The sequence below is a fragment of the Macaca nemestrina genome, chromosome 3, assembly GCF_043159975.1.
Source record: "Macaca nemestrina isolate mMacNem1 chromosome 3, mMacNem.hap1, whole genome shotgun sequence".
Taxonomy (NCBI): Eukaryota; Metazoa; Chordata; class Mammalia; order Primates; family Cercopithecidae; genus Macaca; species Macaca nemestrina.
This window is the reverse complement of record NC_092127.1, coordinates 89,934,399-89,955,221: the sequence shown is the minus strand read 5'-3', so window position 1 is coordinate 89,955,221 and position 20,823 is coordinate 89,934,399. Positions and strand designations below refer to the sequence as shown.

General features: G+C 38.2%; 1 protein-coding gene and 1 long non-coding RNA gene across 2 annotated transcripts in view; one reads left to right on the top strand and one right to left on the bottom strand.

Annotated features, from left to right (window-relative positions):
- Positions 1–466: 466 nt before the first annotated feature.
- Positions 467–17,578, bottom strand: LOC105486383 (alcohol dehydrogenase 6 (class V)). The gene is given in 10 exon segments (XM_011749249.3): positions 467–2,056; positions 2,740–2,878; positions 5,423–5,555; positions 6,966–7,226; positions 8,338–8,554; positions 8,685–8,772; positions 11,882–12,023; positions 14,458–14,485; positions 14,487–14,554; positions 17,459–17,578. Coding segments are annotated over 10 exon segments (1,119 nt in total). The 5' UTR covers positions 17,477–17,578; the 3' UTR covers positions 467–2,031.
- LOC139362363 (uncharacterized) overlaps positions 12,006–20,823 on the top strand; it is a 105,941-nt gene continuing 97,123 nt past the window's right edge. The window contains exon 1 of the long non-coding RNA XR_011621151.1: positions 12,006–12,089. This is a non-coding gene — a long non-coding RNA (uncharacterized lncRNA). The remainder of the gene's footprint in view (positions 12,090–20,823) is intronic.

Below are 20,823 nucleotides of genomic sequence, written 5' to 3'. Positions count from 1 at the left end.
ATGAAAAGCTTAAAGCTTCTCATTATGCACGCAAAAGCTGGAAAAAACTATAGTTCTCCCTGAAGGCTGGACTCCTATAGTGTGGATCTGGAGTTAGGTAAACATTGCTGAAGTCTGTAAACTGCCCCCATGTAGTGACTGTCTAGGGAAGTACAGTGACAGGGATTGGAAAGAAAGATTTTGCTTTGTGCTTGAAACCAGACATTTAATGTGGACAAAACAGTGGGACTCAGAGACAGTTCACAAAGTCTATTCACAGAGTTTACTGGGCCTGATAGGATTCAAATGTGGTCTTGAAACTGGCAACAACAGTGAATGGTTATACAGTGATGTAGATAGTCTCCAGTACTTGATAATATGTTTGATTGTATATTAACAGGAAGAAAAAAAAAGTTCCTGCATTTGTGATAAAATTAGGTGAATTTTGCAATGAGCTACAACATAACAAGACATTCAAAGTTGCTTAAGGAACTGAGCTTTATTGGAGCAGAGTGTGGACACTGTTTACAACAAAACATTTCTGGGAAACCTTGGATTTCCCAAGACCTGAAGACTCCTCCGAGTTCTCACTGTTGTTAGTAAGGTTAATTTGGGGGCAGAACAGGAGCATGCCTTAGCTGCTGTCAGGAAATAGAAGAGCAGAGCAGAGTTGGGCATGGAGGCTCCAGCTCAGCTTGGGAAGATGGAGAAGAGCCATCCCAAATCCAGAGTGAATAGGTTTCATAGCACCCATCTCCTCTATTTGAAGAAGCAGGCCCCTAAAGGGAAACACAGGATGCCCAACTCATGAGAATCAGACTCTCATGAGAGTCCTTTGATACCATGTGAAAACCATGATGGCAGAGAGAGACTGAGGGTGCAGCCCACCTTCCTGGCCAATGTTAAATCAGGAAACTATTTTGTTTAGATCAAAACATGATATTCTATTTTTTGGTCTCCCAAGGTCAGCCAAAGTTTGCTGACATGCAGAGGCCCCTCTGTGATCTAGTTGGAGCCCAGAGCTAGGGGAGTCCAGCTGGAGTAGAAGAGCCTGCAACTAGGAAGGGAACTGTTGTTTTGTGTTTGGGGGTTCTTTTTGTATCAAGAGGCTTTTTTTGTATCGAGAGGAAAGGAAGGAAGTCATATCCCAAGAGGGCACTTAACCTTAGTCCTAATTCTAGGAGAACTAAGAAGGGCTGGGGCAGAAAGTCAAAGGGTCAGGGTAGAAGGATTGGATGCCACAAAGAATTACTGGGCTCATTTTCCCCTTAGCCACTTCTTGGAGGAAAAACTCCATGGGACACATTAGTAAGAAAGTATACAATTATTCCTGTTTTATGTGAAGATTGGAATAAAAAGCAGTTTTGCTGTTTAATATTACAACTGCTTTGTAGGAAGTGTGGATCCTGGTAAATGATGACTCCCCTCACCCCTTTTTTTTTCTGCTGGATCCCTAGGTGGCTTAGCTATGAAGATGGGTACTATGAGCTGCTGATAGTCAAATCATCCTGAGCAATTGAAGAATAATTTGAATTTCCTTTGGCAATCCACGAGAGGAGAAATTTTTGCCAAAGAGATAGGATAAGTGAGCATTTGAGACTGGGTTAACTTGATTCAGGTTAACCTGAATCTTCAATAGACTCATTAATGCGGAGTTTTGTTTCTTCGGAGTAAAATGGCAGAGTTTCATGTCTAGACCTGTGAGAGAGACATAGTGTACAAGAATATAAAGGTCCACAGGTAGAGGAACTATGAAAATGGGAGCATGTTGCGTTGATCTTTTATGTCTGAAGGATGTGGAGTTGGGTGATTCAAGCCAACCTTAATCTAGCTCTGAAAAGGAGGCTGATCCTGGGTGACACTGGGTTACATAAGAACAATTTTGATGAAACGGTTAGGTCAGAAGCCAGATGTAGGTCCACTGAGGAGTGAATCAGAAGTCAGAATATAGAAACAGGATTGTGTGAATAATTCTTCTAAATCATGAAAATTACATCGAATGCCATTGGGTTGGTGAAATATCCTTCGGGTCTTGCATATATTACACTGTACTTAAAGTATCAGGATACAGCGGATACTGAAAAAAAGAAGAAAGAAAAGGTTGGAACATTTCTAGAGCAATATTTGTGTTTTGGATTTCAAATTCTCACTTTGTAGACCAGTAAACCAGATTTTGTTCTCTTTAGTTTAGGTGAAAAATGAGAAGATTAAATAAACCACGGGAAGATTTTTTTTAAAATGACATGAAACTTGAAGGGTAAAAAGTAGGCAAGCAAGCTTATACTCATGTGGGGAATGCCAATTTCTGGGTTATGGCTGGTTTCTGTTTTTTGGGCCCAAGATAGGATTCAGAATTTGGAATCCTATGAATAATTCCTCTCCTCCCCCAAAGTAGAACAACAAATACAACAATGGCCTATTTGTAAACTACATTCTTATGTTTTTAAACTTGACATACAATTTTACAAGCTGACTTCCATTAATATGTCATGAAAAAAAAAAGCCATATTGGAAATACAGTGCTAATGGCAAAGGTAACGGTAGGGGAACACTTAAATACTGTCAGGATTATGTATTTTATTAGCTACAAATAAAACAAAATGCAGAGGGGAAGGAGACGCTTTACAAATTCCTGAAAGCCTCTCCATTCATCTATAGATAAATTCTGCAGCAGGGACGACCTTTCTTCTACTCCCAAGCCCATACACCCTTTCTCTTGGTCTCAAACACACAGACATAACATTTATGTGGGCAGTTTACCATTTTCCAGTTTTCATTAATTCAACTGCTTCATTGATTTTATCAAGACTCAGAGTATGAGTAATTAGTGGATCTAGATTCAACTTCTCTGCCATATAATCAGCAACCAGTTTAGGGATGTGCTCTCTGCTCTTCCAGCCTGGAAATACAGATTAGTGATGAATTTTATACATGAGGCTTCATTATGAAGGAAAGGCCATTTAAAGTAACTGCTGAAGATGCTGGCTTTGACTGAGAAGATCTAAGGCTGTCCCATTTACTTGCCTCAGTCATCAGGAGAATGCCTACCCCAACCACACACCTTATGTAGAGGGTTGGGTTCCTAAAGGAGACTTATGGTACTACAGAGGATAATTAATTCAAAGCAGATAGACTGTGAACCTTGCTGTGAGGTGTTCCTGGTGTCATGTTGCAATCTGTGGAGAGCAGTGAATCCATATCTAATGTATAACAAAGGCCAAGGTCTTGTGAATCATGGAAAGAAGCAATTCAAATGTTAAATATAGCACATTTTTGTGTGTGTGTGCATGCTCTCGTGTGTATGTTTTGATCTGCCGCTTCATAAAAGAATCAAATAGCTTAAAGGAAAAGAAGAACTCTCACTGTGGCAGTGGTCCCAATGAAAGCTCTTGGGAAAAGAATGTGTACAAAGCAATGCAAGAATAAAATGTGCTTTCTGGAAGTAAGAATTACACAAGCAAAGATGGAGTTAGCTAAGGTAAGATAAGTTTAGCATTGTATTTTCTCTATTCCCATGATTTTCAAGAAATGCATTAAATTTAGAACTCTGCTAAGTGCCATGCTCAGTGAGTTACCACACAGAATTTGGCAGTCTGCTCATTGCTGGAAAGGGCGGGTGTGGTGTAATTGTGCAAAGTGTAATGTGGCGTAATCTGCTCAGTGTTCTATGCAGATTATTCTGTGATAGGATCTTGGCAGTTACTTGCTTTTCTTGGTTCCAGCTTGGGTTAGGCTCCCCAACTTATTCCCCAAACTATCACAAACTCTTCCAATAGATTTATTTTTAATTTCAGTTGGTTTCTGTTATATGTAACCAAGAATTCTAATTACTGCTCTACGTCATGACATGAAGGGCCAGTGTATATATCTATTTGTTTTTATATTTTGATTGGTGATCTGATAAAGCATTTTTACATCTATATCAACCCCCCACTTTTTTATTATTTCAACCAAATGACAGGAAGGAAAATTCTAGGATCACAGATGGGACTAGGCAGTGTTTCTCAACAAGGACACTCCTGGCATTTTGGGTGGGGAACATTCTTTATTTTGCACATGGTAGGAGGTTTAGCAGGACTGCCCAACACCCATTAAATGCTATTGTTGATTGAAAATCATTGAACCAGAGGACTATACTATTTGTGGAATAAAGTAATTTACATTAATGATCACTATATGAGTGCTAGAGTGGCCAGTGAATCAGGTTCATTCACTGAGGGCTTTAAGAATGTTGGTGATCTTATTTTTACAAGACTTAGCTGAGTATGTTTATTTTGAATTAACATTATCATCTATAAATACAATAGAGAGAAATGGCAATGGGTGTATTCAATGATCTTAAATAGAGGAACTAAAATTACAGTTATGAGAAGATTAAATAAGCCATGGGAAGAGTTTTAAAAAATGACATGAAACTCGAAGGGTAAAAAGTAGGTAAGCAAGCTTATATTCATGTGGGGAATGACAATTTCTGGGTTATGGCTGTTACTGAAATTACAATTCCTCTATTTAATAGATTATATATATAACTGGATTATTATTATTTTTTTCTTACTGGTCCTGCCATGTATCTACTCTTTATAAATGAGTTAGGCAAGGCTTCTAATATTCGTAATAACATGCTGCCATAGCTTACTTGGGGACTACAGATAGCTCCCTTGTGCAAGTAATTCAGGTACTCCTCTAATTCTCATCTCTTTTTGTCCAGGCATTCAGATTGCCCAGAGTTTCTGGATAAATACATTTCTTCATAAATTTCAGATTTATTGCTTAAGAGCCCAGAATCTTAAGCAGATTTATTTAATTTAGTTTGTCTTCTACTTTTTCAATAAAATACTCTTCTAAAGTCTGTAAAAATGTTCCAGGACAGGTAAAACAAACAAACAAACAAACAAAAAAACCCACAGAAAATCAAAGGATTCTATGATAAGATATTTTTCCTCGGGGTAAAAATCATTCTTATTTTTTTGTCAATAGTATTTCTTTTAAATCATGAATCCATTGTGTTTAATATATTTGAGTTGGTAGCATGACAACTCATTTGTTTGGGATAAGATTTTACATGAGTTGAACAATGACAACTAATGGCTAAGTATATCCTCCAAAGAATCCCAGCTGGCAGGTGTATAATTTCCCTGAAGTATAGTTATAGATTACAATATTGCCTTCTTTTCAATTTAGAGTTTGCTTTAAACTTTGGACACTGGATTCTTAACCAATCAATTAAAAAACCTCTTTTCCATCTTTGCATGAGAAAAAGCTTTCCAAGAGGAACTAGATACACCCACTATCCATCCCTTTATATTGGGTATTCATATATTGAAAAAAAATTTGTAATATAAAGCTGTTGTTTTATGTCCTTTCTTAAGCGTTTATGATATATTTTTCTATTTCCCACCTTCACCTCCTCAGGCATTTCCACCCTTTCCTGCTTCATCCATACCTCCAAAAACAGAACCCTTCAAAGAACGTCCTGAGAATAACTGGCCACTGATGTTGAGTTGACCACCGGCAGGCAACACCCCAACAACCACACAGACCCCATAGCTCTCATTGCAGGAGGCGAGGGCAGCTGCCTGTTATAAAGTGATGCAATACAGTACAGGGGTTAAAAAATGTATGTGAGGATTGAGCCTGCATCTTAATTTCAGCTTAACTCCTGAATGGTCTATGACTTTCTTTTCTGATTCTCCCTATTCTCATTTGAAATAACATTTATCTTGTAAGGATGCTATGAAACACATATAAGATCTTGTATGTTGCCTAGTATAGTACCTGGCATTTTGGGACTCAATAAATGGAAATAACAAAAATGAAAATAGTAAAAACATCCACAGTAGTGATAATAATAAAAATAATTTTTATAAAAATTATTACTGACGCAGGTGGCTGGTAAGAATTGACATTTTTCTTTTAGACAGCTAAGAAGACAGATATTTATATAATAAGATGCTAGTAAAGTGAGAAACAGATACCGTTACATTCATTATGTTCAAAGGCTATTTCTCAGAGTAAGAGTGTGAGAAAGGTTTTGCTGTATCTTCTTACAATAAAGGAATTTATTTATTTATTTATTTATTTATTTATTTATTTATTTATTTTTTTGAGACGGAGTCTCGCTCTGTCGCCCAGGCTGGAGTGCAGTGGCGCAATTTCGGCTCACTGCAAGCTCCTCCTCCCGGGTTCACGCCATTCTCCTGCCTCAGCCTCCCGAGTAGCTGGGACTACAGGCGCCCGCCCCTGCGCCCGGCTAATTTTTTCTATTTTTAGTAGAGACGGGGTTTCACCATGGTCTCGATCTCCTGACCTTGTGATCCGCCCACCTCGGCCTCCCAAAGTGCTGGGATTACAGGCGTGAGCCACCACGCCTGGCAATAAAGGAATTTATGTATGGTGAGTCATGAAAAGATTTTTTATGTTGGGAAAAGAGCCCAAGTTGGAAGAGGCAGTTGTTGAGTTTCCATACAGCTGACTAGAAGACAGAGCCATACAACCCAATAATACACTATTTCTCCAAATCTCCAAAGAAAACAAGCCTCAGATTTTGAAGTAACTTCCCCTCAGTTTCTATTCTGTTATGTAAACCATGTTTAGCCAGAAAAACCACCACTTTTTTCCCCTTCAGTTTTGAAATGAACCCGTTTAATCATGACTAGTAAATATTTTTCTTGGAAACTTATATCAGATCTGACATGAAAGACTACCAAAAGTGAAAAGCACATTGATTTGTAAGGTCATTAATCAAATTTTAACCTTATCTTGCTTAAAACTTCTGGCTTTGAAATTATATGAAAGTTCTAGATTTAGTATCTGGGATAGTGAATAAATTTGTAGGAGTAGACAGAGGGCACCAGCTGAGATGTCATGGAACACAAAGAAAATTAACTAGAGCAAAGTGGAGGGAATTTAAGAAAGCTCATCCAACTATAATCTAAAATGATGACTGGTAAAAGTATTGGTAATTTTCACTCCAGAGGATTACATACCAGAGTGTCCAGATTTCCAATGGCCTCAAAGCAGAAGTCTATACCAGAATCTGTCATATCAAATAAAACTTCTTGAATGGGTTTCTTTAGGTCCAGAGGGTTGAGGCACTCAGTGGCACCCAATTCCTGTGCCTTCTTAAATTTCTCCTTGTTGACGTCCACTCCAATGATCCTGGCTGCTCCTGCCGCTTTACAACCCATGACAACAGACAAGCCGACTCCTCCCAGGCCAAACACAGCACAGGTAGAACCTGGAGTTACCTAAACACATACAGGCAGAAAACCCAGAAAACAAAAAGCAAAGAGAACATACATCTTTACTCATTTGGGAAGGCTAAGTCTATATGCATGTATTTTTTAATGAGTCATAAGCAAACGATGTTTACATACATAATGTATTGTAACTAGAAAGTTTGAATTTTTAAAAATATTTCTAGATATGGAATACTCTTGTCACAGGAACAAAAAACTACCTGAAAGTAGAGTTTCAAGTCATAGGAATTGAATCTTAAGACTTATTTGACAGTGTATTTAATTCCAGATTTTTTTGAGTTCTTTAAAATTATCTCTATCTTCCTACAACCATTTTTTTCTCTCTCTCTCCGTCTCTCTCTTTCTTTTGGTATCTGTAAAATTTTCATTACTTATAGGGTCAATGTCTTGTGAAGGCAAAGGCTTTTTTTAAAAAAATTGAGTACTGTCCTACATAGGACTAATTAAAAATTTTTTTTCCATTCTTTCTCTCTGTATAGTATTGGGACTGATGGACAAAATTCAACAGCATCTTTAAGAAGGGAGCTGGGAAGGTTTCAGTGATGTTTTAGAAATAAGAGTTCAATAGCAGCCCATTCAGCCAGAATGGGATCCCCTGGTCAATCTGTCTAACGTAGTAACAATTCCTTCATCACTTGGTTCCTTTGCTCTCCTTTTCTTTTTATTAGCATTTATCACTACCTAATATATCATGCAATATAATATTAACTTCATGAGTTTTGTTAGCTGCTGAATTCTTGCACCTGGGACAGTAAATGGCTCCAGAAATATTTGTCTAAGGAAAGAAAGGATAAATTGGAATATGGAAGGCCACAGAGTCATGTTGTAACTATGTTAGATTTAATTTTCAGGAATTCCTGATATTTCCACTTGTGAATGGCATCCAGACTTACTCTGTCATTTACTACTGACCGAGAGGGAATGGGAAAAATGTTGAAGAAGGTGTGGGAAGACTAGGTAGATAGCAGAGAACTCAAGGATGTTTGGGGTCAGGCTTGGGATTTTTCCTTTGATATGATAAGACATGACCAAGATGCATGAGGCCTTTCAACTCCATATCCCAATAATTCCATTCCAAATGGGTATAAATGCCCCTCACCTTGGCAGTATTGATTGCAGCACCAAACCCAGTGGAAAAGCCACAGCTAATTAGGCATACTTTATCCAGAGGAGCAACTGCATCAATCTTGGCAACTGAGATTTCCTTTATCACTGTGTATTCAGAGAAGGTGCTGGTATTACCAAAGTGATATATTGATTTTCCGTTGCAGGTAAACCTGCTGGTACCATCAGACATCAGTTGGGGTTTTGACTGTCTTTTATAGACAAAAAAGAAAAAAAAATACACATACACACACACAAAGTTTATTTTGAGTTAGAAAGTTTAGATCTTCTCCAATGAAAGTGAATTAAGTTTTCAAAAAGAAAATATTAGTAAAAGCTTACTTGACTTGTATACAAAAATTGCCCTCAGAATTCAAGCAAGAGGTACATTCTCCACACTGTGGCAGAAAGAGTGTGATAACTTTGTCACCTAAGAGCAAAATCATGTCTTATTAACATATCATTTTTTAAGGAAACAGATAGCTGTCTTTCAGGATTTTGAGAACAAGGCACCCAAGAAGAAATGACAGCTGAGAATTATTTCCACATTCAGTTGTTCTTGATACCACAAAGCAAATCAAATACTTACAAAAAGAGAGAATGTCTTCAGCATCTGGGCCCAGCCCTGGGCTCAGTGGCTGAATCTTGAGGAACTGGCTCCAGATTTGCCTCCTTTGTGAGTTCTTCTTGGAGTATCAAATAGTTTTTTGTCATATATCCATTCAGTCAAGTCTTATCTCTTCTTACATTTTCAACACTAATTTCCTTTCTCAGGGATTGAATTTAAAATAGTATGGATACCACATACTCACAGAATAAGTTCTGGATTAGGGAGAAAAAAATTGCTTCTATGCTCTTCTCTGTGTTTGACATCAACCCTTTCTTCTTGACCTTAGAGATCAAAGGTAGGCAGACTTCTCTAGTAGTGGTCAAAGTATCAGGACATGATTAGAAGAGCTTGCCTGTGATGTATTTTACTGGCTGCCCCCATGGTCTAACACTGTAAACCAGATAAATTTGTTTTATACTTTTAGTTAAAAACCTTATTAAGATTTAGTTTCTTCTATTTTATTTATTTTTATTTTTTAAAAAGTAACACATACATATGGTAAAAATTTAAACTGCACAAAAGTAAAAATTATCACTCTATTCCCCAGTTCCCCATCTTAGAGACAGGTACTCTGACCAGTAACAATGATATTTTTCAGAGCTGAAAAATGCAAAGGTAAGCATACCATCTACCCTGGTTTGGGCCTAGCTTATTTACTTAACACTCTATCATGGAGCTTTCTATTTTAGTACATATAGTGCTCCATCATTAATCAGTGCCATGAACACTGATAGATATTTAGGTTGTTCTTTGTTTCCCTCCGCCCCAACACTAAAACCAATAATGCAATGAGTATCTTGTTGTAGACAGAGTTCTAAAATGTCCTCCCAAAGATATCCTGCACAAATCCCTAGAAACTGTGACTATGTTGTGGTATCATGCCTGTGAGTATGTTATGCTATGTGGCAAGGGGTACTCTCTAGATGTAACTAAAGTTACTAATCAGTTGACATTAAGATAGGGAGATTATACTGAATTATCCAGGTGGACTCCAGGTAATCACATGAGCCATTGAAAGAAGAGCAGAGGAAGGCAGAAGAGGAAGTAAAAGTGACTTAACACCTGTGGAAGGATTTAGTGGGCCATGGCTACTTCAAGGCTGGAAGGTGCCACAGAAGAAGAAATGTGAGCAATTTCACGGAGCCGACTGCTGGTGAGGAAATAAGGACCTCAGTCCTACAGCCTCAAGGAATTGGATTCTGAAAACTACTTGAATGAACTTGGAAGTCGATTTTTCTCCAGAGGCTCCAGATAAGGACCCACTTGGCTACTACGATTTTGACCTTGAAACGTGAGCAGAAAACCCAGCCAAGCCCACTCAGATTTCTGATCTATGGAAACTAAGATAATACATTTGTGTTGCTTTAAAATGTTATATTTGTGGTGATTTTTTCCAGCAGCAATAGAAAATGAATATATGAACATATATCTATGAAATAAGTTTCTAGAACTGAAACTGTTGTGTCCAAGAATATCTACATTTAAATGATATTACATATTGCCACATTTAGAGTTGAGCAAATCTACAAATCCAGAAAATCTACGTTCCAAACAATAAGATATGAGGGAGCTGTCTGCCTATATTCTTGTCAACTCTACATATTATCAAACTTCTTAACCTTTGCCGATCTGCTAGATAAAAAGTGTTTCTTCATTGCATTTAAAAATTTTACTGTACATTGACAAATTATATATTTATGGAGTACAATGTGATATTATGTGTATATAGTATGGGATGATTAAATCAAGCTAATTAATATGTTAAACACTTGAAGATTTATATTTTGTGGTGATAACATTTGAAATGTATACTCTTAGCAATTTTGAAATATAGTATAATTCATTATTATTAACTGTAATCACCATGCTGTTCAATAGATCTCAAAAAACTTATTTTTCCTATCTAGCAGAAATTGTATACCATTTGACCACATCTCTCCATTTTTCCCACCCCCCAGCCTTTTAAAATGTTATTTATTTTTAATATGTCTGAGGTTGGGCATATTTTAATGTATTTAAGAGCATTCATATATATATACACACACACACGTATATATGTACATTTCTTTAAACTAGATATGTATTTTGTTTGCCCATTTTTCTACTCAGCTTTTAACAATTGCTTTTAAAGAAATTATTTCTATGTTAAGAAAATTGGTCCATTGTCCTACTGGGTTTTGACTTCTGGGGTTTTTTAAAACATGCAGAATCTATGTAATTTTTACATTGTCAAATTTATCTATATAAATATCTATTTTATATCTTCTGGGTATTTTTTTGTATTGATTAAAATTTTCTTCCCTCCTCCTAGATAATACAGTGTTCTCCCATGTTATTTTACAGTACTTCTATGGTTTTCCTTTTCACATTTAATTTTTAGATTCATGTATAATTTTTTTATATAAAGAATGAGATGGCAACCCAATTTACTTTTTTAGTCCAGATAACTATCTAGTTGTTTCAACACAATTTGTTGAATAATCTGTTTCCCCTCTTGAGTTTGAAAGACAAACCTCATGCTGCATTAACTTCTTATGTTTATTTGGATCCAATCTGGGACTGCTGCTTTATTTGGTTCTACTAATGTGTTTGATTGTTTATCATAATGCCTCATTTAAATAATTTTCCAATAATTATTTAAATTATTCAACCTTTTTTTCATAAACGTTTGTCTCATTTGTACTTTCAAGTCCAGTTTCAGTGCATTCTACTTCTTGTTTTCTTCTTATTTTCAAAATGTAAATGCAAAGAATACAATATATTTAGTATTTTATGTAACTTACAAGTAATTATCTCTCCTTTTCTAAGAAGTTGGCAACATTTCACCTTTTATTTCACTTGATCCTGACATACTTAAGGGGTGCTTATAATTTTCTTGATGTTGGTTCCAAGTTGTTGCTTTTTTCTATTACCAGGTGCTAATTCCTACCTGGTTTCACTGTGCTTACTCCTTCTCCAATACTCTCAACGATTCCAGCCCCTTCATGACCCAAGATGGTGGGATACAAGAGGTCCAAGTGTTTACTCCCCAATATTTTCATCTCTGTACCACACAGTCCGGTGGCCACAACCTGCATGGAAGGCAGAGTACTGCAGTTCCCACTGTTTCAGATAATGGCGTTTTAGAGTTGTTGATTGTAAGGCTTTTTGCTAGTTTGATATTCTCCATTTATACACTGCATTCATTTCTTATCAGTTTTAATTCTAGGGAAGGGTCAGTAATAATTTGTTAAAGCAATGAAATGTTTTTCATTAGCTGATTTCAGAATCACGATTATGATTGAAAATTTACTGGGGAGGGTGGGTAGAATGGGGTCAGAAGAGAAGCTGTAAAATTACAGTGTGACTTGATGTCTGAGGTCTCAATTAGCTTCACTGAGCTTGTAGGTGGAAGTGTGGAGGAGAAAGACCAATTATAAAAATAAAGGAATTGAGCTGAGTGCAGTGGCTTGTGCTTAAAATTCCAGCATCTTGGGAGGCTGAGGGAGGAGAATCACTTGAGGGCAGGAGTTTGAGACCAGCCTGGGCAAAATAGTGAGACCCCCATCTCTACAATAAATAAATAAATTAGCCAGGCATGGTGGCATGCGCCGGTAGTCCAAGCTGCTTGGGAGGCTGAACTGGGAAGATCACTTGAGCCCAGTAGTTCGAGGCTCCAGTGAGCTATGATTTTGTACCACTGCACTCCAGTCTGGGTGACAGAGTGAGACCCTGTCTCTAAAATGAAATAAAATGTAATGAAATAAAATAAGATAGAATAAAATAAATAAGTTGGAACACAGGAGGCAAAGGAATAATGTTTCCTATTATAATATAATTAAAACATTAATTTATTTTACAAGTGAGCTTTATAGTTTTGTTATTTGTACAAGTCATAATCTCACTTTATTGTAAGTTAGCCAGACAGTTTAAAATGAAGGCACTCCAGAACAGTGGTTAAGAGTTCAGGGGTGAAAAACTGGCTCTCCCCCTTCTCAGCTGTGTGAACTTGGGGGTAAATTTTTCTTTCTGGGTCTCAGTTTCTTCATTTCTAAAATAAATATGAAGTTTGCATACATGCAGCCACACACTCACACACACACACTCCTTAGTCAAGAAATGAAATATATTGAAATTTGTGCATGTAAAAGGAGGATTATTGGAACAATATCATAAAATTGCCTGAATTACCTGCGACCCAACTGTAGAAAGTGCTGTCAGACCTCATAGACCTAGACATTTACCAAATAGTCCTTCTCTTTATCTCTTTGCTTGATTCAATATGGGCATAGTTGCATTCACCTATTATTCTCTGCAGATCGGCTTTCTCCATTTATTTTGCTGATCATGGTTAAAAACAGTTACCAGTGATGAGTCTGCCCAACCTAACCATTGCCTGCCATCACTTACTCTGCTATAGTGCCCATATCTTCGTTCAAATTCACTGGTGAGAGCTTCAGATGTGTAGCTTGTCTGATAATGGCTGAATGTCTTTGAGTGAGGGTCTATACCTGGTTGCATGAGTTGTGACCCTGTGGGTGGGGAGTGGATGCAGACAACCCAATAGCCCACTGCTTACTCCATGGGGGATGTAGGGTGGAGAAGGCGCTCTGAAAAGAAGGCAGGAACTGTGCAGATGAGATGACTTAGAAAATGACTGTCTCTTTGTAATCTATCATTAAACAGTACTTCTTTTTTATTGTTATAATTAAAATAATAACAAAGGACTCTGAACTGCAAGTCAGGTAAACTATTTTCTAGTTTGGAGGAGGCCTATTAGAACCATCTGGAAGTGATTTAAAAAATTTGCATGTCCAGGCTGCACCCCAGACTAATTAAATCACAATTTCAGAATTTCTGGGGATGGGACTTGGTTATCAGCATTTTTCAAAGCTTCCAGCTGATTCCAAATAGGTAACCAAGGTTGAGAAAAACTGTTGTCATCTCCTGCACTCAAGGAATCTTCCCGCCTCTGCCTCCCAAACTGCTGGGATTACAGGGATGAGCTATCACGCTCAGCCGAGAAAAATTAGTCTATATTTTTATTCTACTAGCTTTGTGACCAGTCCCTAAACCGCAGCTGGCTTCAGGCTTCGCATCTGTAAAATATCGGGTTTCCCTAAGGCCCTTCCAGCTCTAACTTGAGTTTCCAGACTCAGCTATGATTTGTTTGTAATCAAACAATTTTTTATTCAAAATATTTCAAGATAAATATTACGAAGAATGCCATAAAAATTTACAAGTACAGATTAAAATAGGGCTTGAGGGTAGAAATTTTTTAAATTAATAGTTAGTACAATAGCTGTAAATTAGCCTCAGTTTTATTCTTTGGGCAGTTAGCCTATGCTTTACCTCCCTAACCTTTTATCTGGCTGGATTTAAAAATTGATGGAAATGTTTATGAAAAAGAAATGCAAAGATATGCAGTTTTATTTTTTTTCTGAGTTGAATATCCTGAGAAGAATATGTAACTTACAGTAAGAAGTTCTGGCTTTTGGTGTGACTTTTTTTGTTTGTTCGTTTTACCTTTATGCGAACTTCCTTTGCAAAAGGCCACTTCTACCTCCTCAATAGAAAATGGTGCACCAGGCTTCCAGAGTATGGCTCCTTTGCATCTTATAACCTGGGAAATAGAATATGGGGGCAGAAAGAGAAACTCTGTAAGTTTGAGAGTTGGAAGATTGCTATATTAGTGATATAGAATCACTAAATTGGATTAGTCCAATTTTCTGCACTCAAGAAAACAAAAATAATAAATATATGCTGAAGGTAGTCTTTCTGACCCCAATTTAAGTTTTTTTGTACTATCAGCCTCAGTTGGTATTAGTTTTGCAAATACCAACTGTATTTACAAAATGTAACATGACCAAGAGGATAGATGTCATACTTTTAAAGATTCTAATTAAAAAAATTGTGCCTATTGGCCGGGCACCGTGGCTCACGCCCGTAATCCCAGCACTTTGGGAGGCCGAGGCCGGCGGATCACGAGGTCAGGAGTTTGAGGCCAGCCTGCCCAACATGGTGAAACCCTGGCTCTGCTAAAAATATAAAAATTAGTTGGGCGTGGTGGCGTGTGCCTGTAATCCCAGCTACTCAGGAGGCTGAGGCAGGAGAATCACTTGAACCTGGGAGGCGGAGGTTACAGCGAGCCGAGATCATGCCACTGCACTCCAGCCTGGCAACAGAGTGAGACTCCATCTCAAAAAAAAAAAAAAAAAAAAAAAAAAAAAAAAATTGTGCCTATTTATGGGATACCTGAAATATTTTGTTACATGTATATAATGTGTAGTGACCAAGTCAGGGTATTCAGGGTGTACATTACCTGAGTATAATACAGTTTTGTTGAGTATAGTCATCTTACTCTGGTATCAAACATTGAATTTATTCCTTCTATCTTATTATATGTTTGTACCTTTTAACCCACTTCTCATCATCCTCTCCACTCACCCTTCCCAGTCTCTGTTATCTATTTTTCCACTCTCTACTTCCATGTGTTCAAACTTTTCAGATCTCACATTTAAGTAAGAACATGTGATATTTGTCTTTTTGTGCCTGGCTTATTTCACTTAAGATAATGATCTTCAGTTCTATCCCTGTTGCTGCAAATGACAGGATCTCATTCTTTTTTTTTTTTTTTTTTTGAGACGGAGTCTCGCTCTGTCGCCCAGGCTGGAGTGCAGTGGCCTGATCTCAGCTCACTGCAAGCTCCGCCTCCCGGGTTCACACCATTCTCCTGCCTCAGCCTCCCGAGTAGCCGGGACTACAGGCGCCCGCCACCTCGCCCGGCTAGTTTTTTGTAGTTTTAGTAGAGACGGGGTTTCACTGTGTTCACCAGGATGGTCTCGATCTCCTGACCTCGTGATCCACCCGTCTCGGCCTCCCAAAGTGCTGGGATTACAGGCTTGAGCCACCGCGCCCGGCCAAGATCTCATTCTTTTTTGTGGCTGAATAGTACTCCATTGTGTATATATACCACATGTTGTTTACCCATTCATCCGTTGATGGATAATTAGGTTGATTCTATATCTTTGCTATTGTGAGTAGTGCTGCAATAAACAGGCAAGTTCAGGTATACCTTTAATATATTATTTTCCTGTAGGTAGGTATCCTGTAGTGGGATTGCAGATGTCATACTTTTTATATTACTATGAATAAAGTGGCCTGGTGGCTGTTTCAGGGTAGGAATGGCATTACAGTGTGGGAGTTATTTGTGATCCTAAGCATGGGAAAAATCAGTTTTGGAGTGGAAGGGTGAGTTATGGAGCAAGGAATGGAGGCAATCATCAAATGGTGTCTATTGGCAGACTGAGATTGGAGAATTTGTTGGTGGCAAGGTAGTTCTTAAAGGTTCTGATTTCAGGCCACCACTGTTGTCACTATAAATTCTCTTTCTGTGTGGTCTTATCTATTTTGCAGATTCAACCAGTACCTTTATGTGAGTAATCTATATTTATGGGGCATATTTCTCCCTAGACTAATGTATTCATTTGCTGTTTGAAGTTCCTGGAGGTATTTCAAACTCAACATGTTAAAACATGAACGTGTCATTATTTCTTTTTCCCATTTCCACCTTCCTCCACGCTCTAGTAGACAAAACACTCAATATATTCCTCCCTCTGCTACCTCTATTTCAACTAGCAGCCATGCAATGTGTTCACTCACTCAAGATAGAAACCTGGGAAGTAGCCTCAATTTTTCTCTCCCTCAGTCTTCACAGTCTAAATTTTTCAGGGATATGTCGCCTTTTCTCCACTCCTGCTACTACTGAAAAAGCTTCCTGCTTTATCTCTGTCTTGCTTTTACCACCTTCGAAATCACCCTTTATACCATTGCCATTTGAAGTATAATCCTAGTCACACCAATCTCTTACCTAAAAATGATGTTGTTACCCTTTGCTTAACTGGATCCACTGACATCAGGATTCTCTCTCTGTCAGTCTCTCCAACCTTATATCCCATCACTTTGTGCTTCAGGCTTTACCTTTCAGCTCCCAAACATATTCTGAAATTTCTTACATGGGATATTTTCTCAGTCTCTGTATTACTCCTCGTGTTGTTTTATCTGCCTGCACACACTTCTTCTTTACCTGGTGAATTCATATTTCTCCAGTGATTTCCCCTTCGGTATCACCTCCGGGAAACCAAACTGGGTTAGGATTAGGAGCATTTCCTTGAGGCTCCCATCCTCTTTCTCTTTACTATTCTTGTATATTGCTTTATAATTGCTCTTTTATAATTATTGTCTCTCTGTGAGATCCTTGGAGAAGGGGATATATCTTTGACTCTGGAAATTCTGATAAAGAGCTTGGACATTACTTATTGAAGAGATGAGAGAACTGAGGGAAGTCAAAGCAGACAAAGTGAATTAAGAAAAAGGGAGAGAACAAGGAGGAGAGATACTATGATTATGACAGCTTCTCACCTTTAGGAGCCCAAAGACGAGCTCTGGGTGATTAGATGTTGGTAAAGAGATGAGCACACAAACTAACAAAGGTATGACACAACATAAAGAATAAGACTTCACCTACTTGGCCTGTAGTATTCATGCTGATTTTCTCCACCACGGACAAATTTATTGAGAAAGGGAGGTCCTGTCGCAACTTTCACTGTAGAAAGTACAAAGGTACACAGATGACTGGTAGATCAGAAGGCTGGGTCCTGAGCTTTCTATGCAGTCAGGTGATTATTAAACAGGAAATACAGATTCTCCTGCTTCTTGAGGGAGGTTCCTAAGTGTAATCTGAAATAAGCTCAGCTCAATGAAAGAGCACAAAAGGTGAAATTGCAAACTATCTTTTTTCCCCTTAATCAAACAGGTCCCCTCTTAGTATCCACTCTTTCGAGTTTTAAATTTGGACTTTTAAACGTCCAAACTTAAAGTTTCTAACAGAGTGTATAAAATTATTTCTTTTCTGTTGTTTTCAAAATACAGAAATGGTCATATTTGTCTCTAAACTTGAGTAATTCTTTCGAGTTTCTGAATGTAGACCCCTTGTTGAGAGATAAGGATGGTATCAGATTTTCTCTAGTAGTTTATCAAGAGCTCCTCTTTGGTGTGCAGAACTGGTTACTCAGAAGAAGTGAAACTAATTTGCATACAGGGCCTACCAACTTGGATTTGGCCCCAAGAAAATCTCTGTGTGTGTACCTGGGTCTTGAGCCAAGGCCCAAGGATCTTGATGAAGAAAGGAGATAAAATACATTTCCAATGAAAGGCAACACCAGGGGGAATGGTTTAGCTAGAAGACAAGAGAGAATAAGTAAATGCTTGTTCTGTTTAAAATGATACAATCATATTATTTTTCATTTTTAGCATGTTGATATGGTAGATTACATTGATTACTTTTCAAATGTTGAACCAGCCTTGCATACCTGGAAAAAAATCACACTTGTTGTATAATTCTTTTTTACATTATCAATCACTGGATTCACTTTGCTAACATTCTGTTAAAGATTTTTGTGTCTATAATCATAAGAGTTATTAATGTTAGTTTTCTTTTTTTGGCACCATCTTTGGTTTTGGTGTCACAGTAATTTTATAAAATGAACTTGGAAGTATTTTCACCTCATCCATTTTATGGAGGAGATTGTGTAGAACTGTTATTTCTTTTTCATTTTTTTTTTAGAGACAGGTTCTTGCTTTGTCATCTAGGCTGGAGTGCAGTGGTGCGATCATAGCTCATTGCAGCCTCAACTTCCCAGGTTCAACTGATCCTCCCACCTCAGCCTCCTGAGTAGCTGGAACTACATGTATGTGTCACTAAACCCAGCTAATTGTTGTATTTTTTGTAGAGGTGGGGTCTCACTATGTTGCCCAGACTGGTCTGGAGTCCCTGGGCTCAAGTGATCCACCCACCTTGGCCTCCCAAAGTGCTGGAATTACAGGCATGTGCCACCATTCCCAACCTATGTTAATTCTTTAAATGTTTGGTAGAATCTCCTTTTTGAGATGTCTTAAGTTATAAATTAAATTACCTTAATAATTGTAAGGTTATACAAATAATCTATTTCTTATTTGATGAGTTTTCGTAGTTTGCAATTTTGAGGAATTGGTCAACGTTACCTAAATTGTCAAATTTATCCGTGTAGAGTTGTTAATAGTGTTATTCCCTTATTATCTTTTTGATGTCTGCAGTGTCTGCAGCCATATTCTTGTTTTATTCTTTTTTTTTTGAGATGAAGTTTCAATCTTGTTGCCCAGGCTGGAGTGCAGTGGTGTGATCTCTGCTCACTGCAACCTCCGCCTCTATTGGGGGACCTGGCCAGCAGCCCGCAATACACGGGGCTCTCTCTTTGTTCCCAGGTTGATCGGCAGGTCGAGAAATAATAGACACACACAAGATAGTGAAAGCTGGGTCCAGGGGGGGCACCGCCTTCTGGTCCTGCGGTGCCAACAATGCGCTGGATATGCCAGCATTTATTATTAAGTTTAGTGAGGGCAGGGGTAGGTTAGTGAGGGATTTAGGGTCATTTGATTATGAGGTGAGATGGTCACATGGGGATGAAGTAATTCTTTAACATGACATCTGTATGCAGAAGTACCGTGTACAAAGGTAAGAATTTACAATATAGTGTGTGCATCAGTAATTTCTAACAGAGCCTTAAAACAGAAACACAGTCTTTCCATAACCTATGATTAGCAAGATATTAATCAGCAGTAACAGTTGCAGCAAGAGCTGGATACAAACAATCCAGAGTAACAGGATGTGAAGTTAGACAACGGGTTAGACTAGAAATTCTCAGAAGGGAGTATGCCTTAACCCTAAAGAGGCCTGGAAGAGCCGTGGCAAGATGAAGGCATTTATAGCCCTATCTTATCCATATGGACAGGCACCCCCCATGCATCCACTTATAGGCTCTCCACGAGGGTCAAATTCCATTCCCAGAGCTATGAACATCTGCTTTTCTGGGACAGGAATCTTGGTGATGTGAAACCTCCCTGACTGCATGTCCATTCATAGGCTCTCTGCAGGGGGAAGCACATCACACGCTGTTGGCTCATTCTGGCAGTGCAACCTGGCATTGTCTTTACACAATCCTGCATGCAGTTTTGTATTTACAATAATCAGGGGCATTTCATCTTTTATTCGGTAGTAATAGTTTCAGGGGGTCTCCCTACATGCCTCCCAGGTTCAAGTGATTCTCCTGCCTCAGCCTCCTGAGTAGTTGGGATAACAGGCATCTGCTACCATGACCAGCTAATTTTTGTATTTTTTTAGTAGAGACGGGCTTTTGTCATGTTGACCAGGCTGGTCCTGAACTCTTGACTGCAGGTGATCCACCTGCCTTGGCCTCCCAAAGTGCTGGGATTACAGGCGTGAGCCTCCACACCAAGCCATTTAATTCTGAATATTAGTAATTTATGTCTTCTGTTTTTCTTAGTTTGTTAATTTTATTGATCTTTTCAGTTGCTCTTGTTTCTTTGATTTTTCTCTTCTGTTTCATTAATTTCTGCTCTTATTTTTCTTATTTCCTTTCTTCTGTTTGTTTTGGTTTTGTTTGCTTTATTTCTTTTGTTTATTTATCTCTGGGAACTGAGAGAAAGTGTATATAACCTAGATATCTGAGAACTTAGAGGCCTTGCTAAACTGTGATTTGGACAATGAATAGGAGTTAATGAGACATGGAGTTTGATGAGAGTGGGGTATGGCATGGATGGATTCCAAAACAAAGAACTACAAGTGTGAAGGCTCAGAGACAAGAGAGCCTGAGATCATTCTTTGAGGGGCAGACTTTGAGGGAAGCATTGAAAGGACCTCAGTGTGATTGAGGCATTGAATTCAAGGGGTGAAATGACAAAATGTGAGAATAACATGGAAGGTTGATGTAGAGAAAGGAGTCGTAGGCTGGACGCAGTGCTTACGGCTGTAATCCCAGCAGTCTGGGAGGCCTA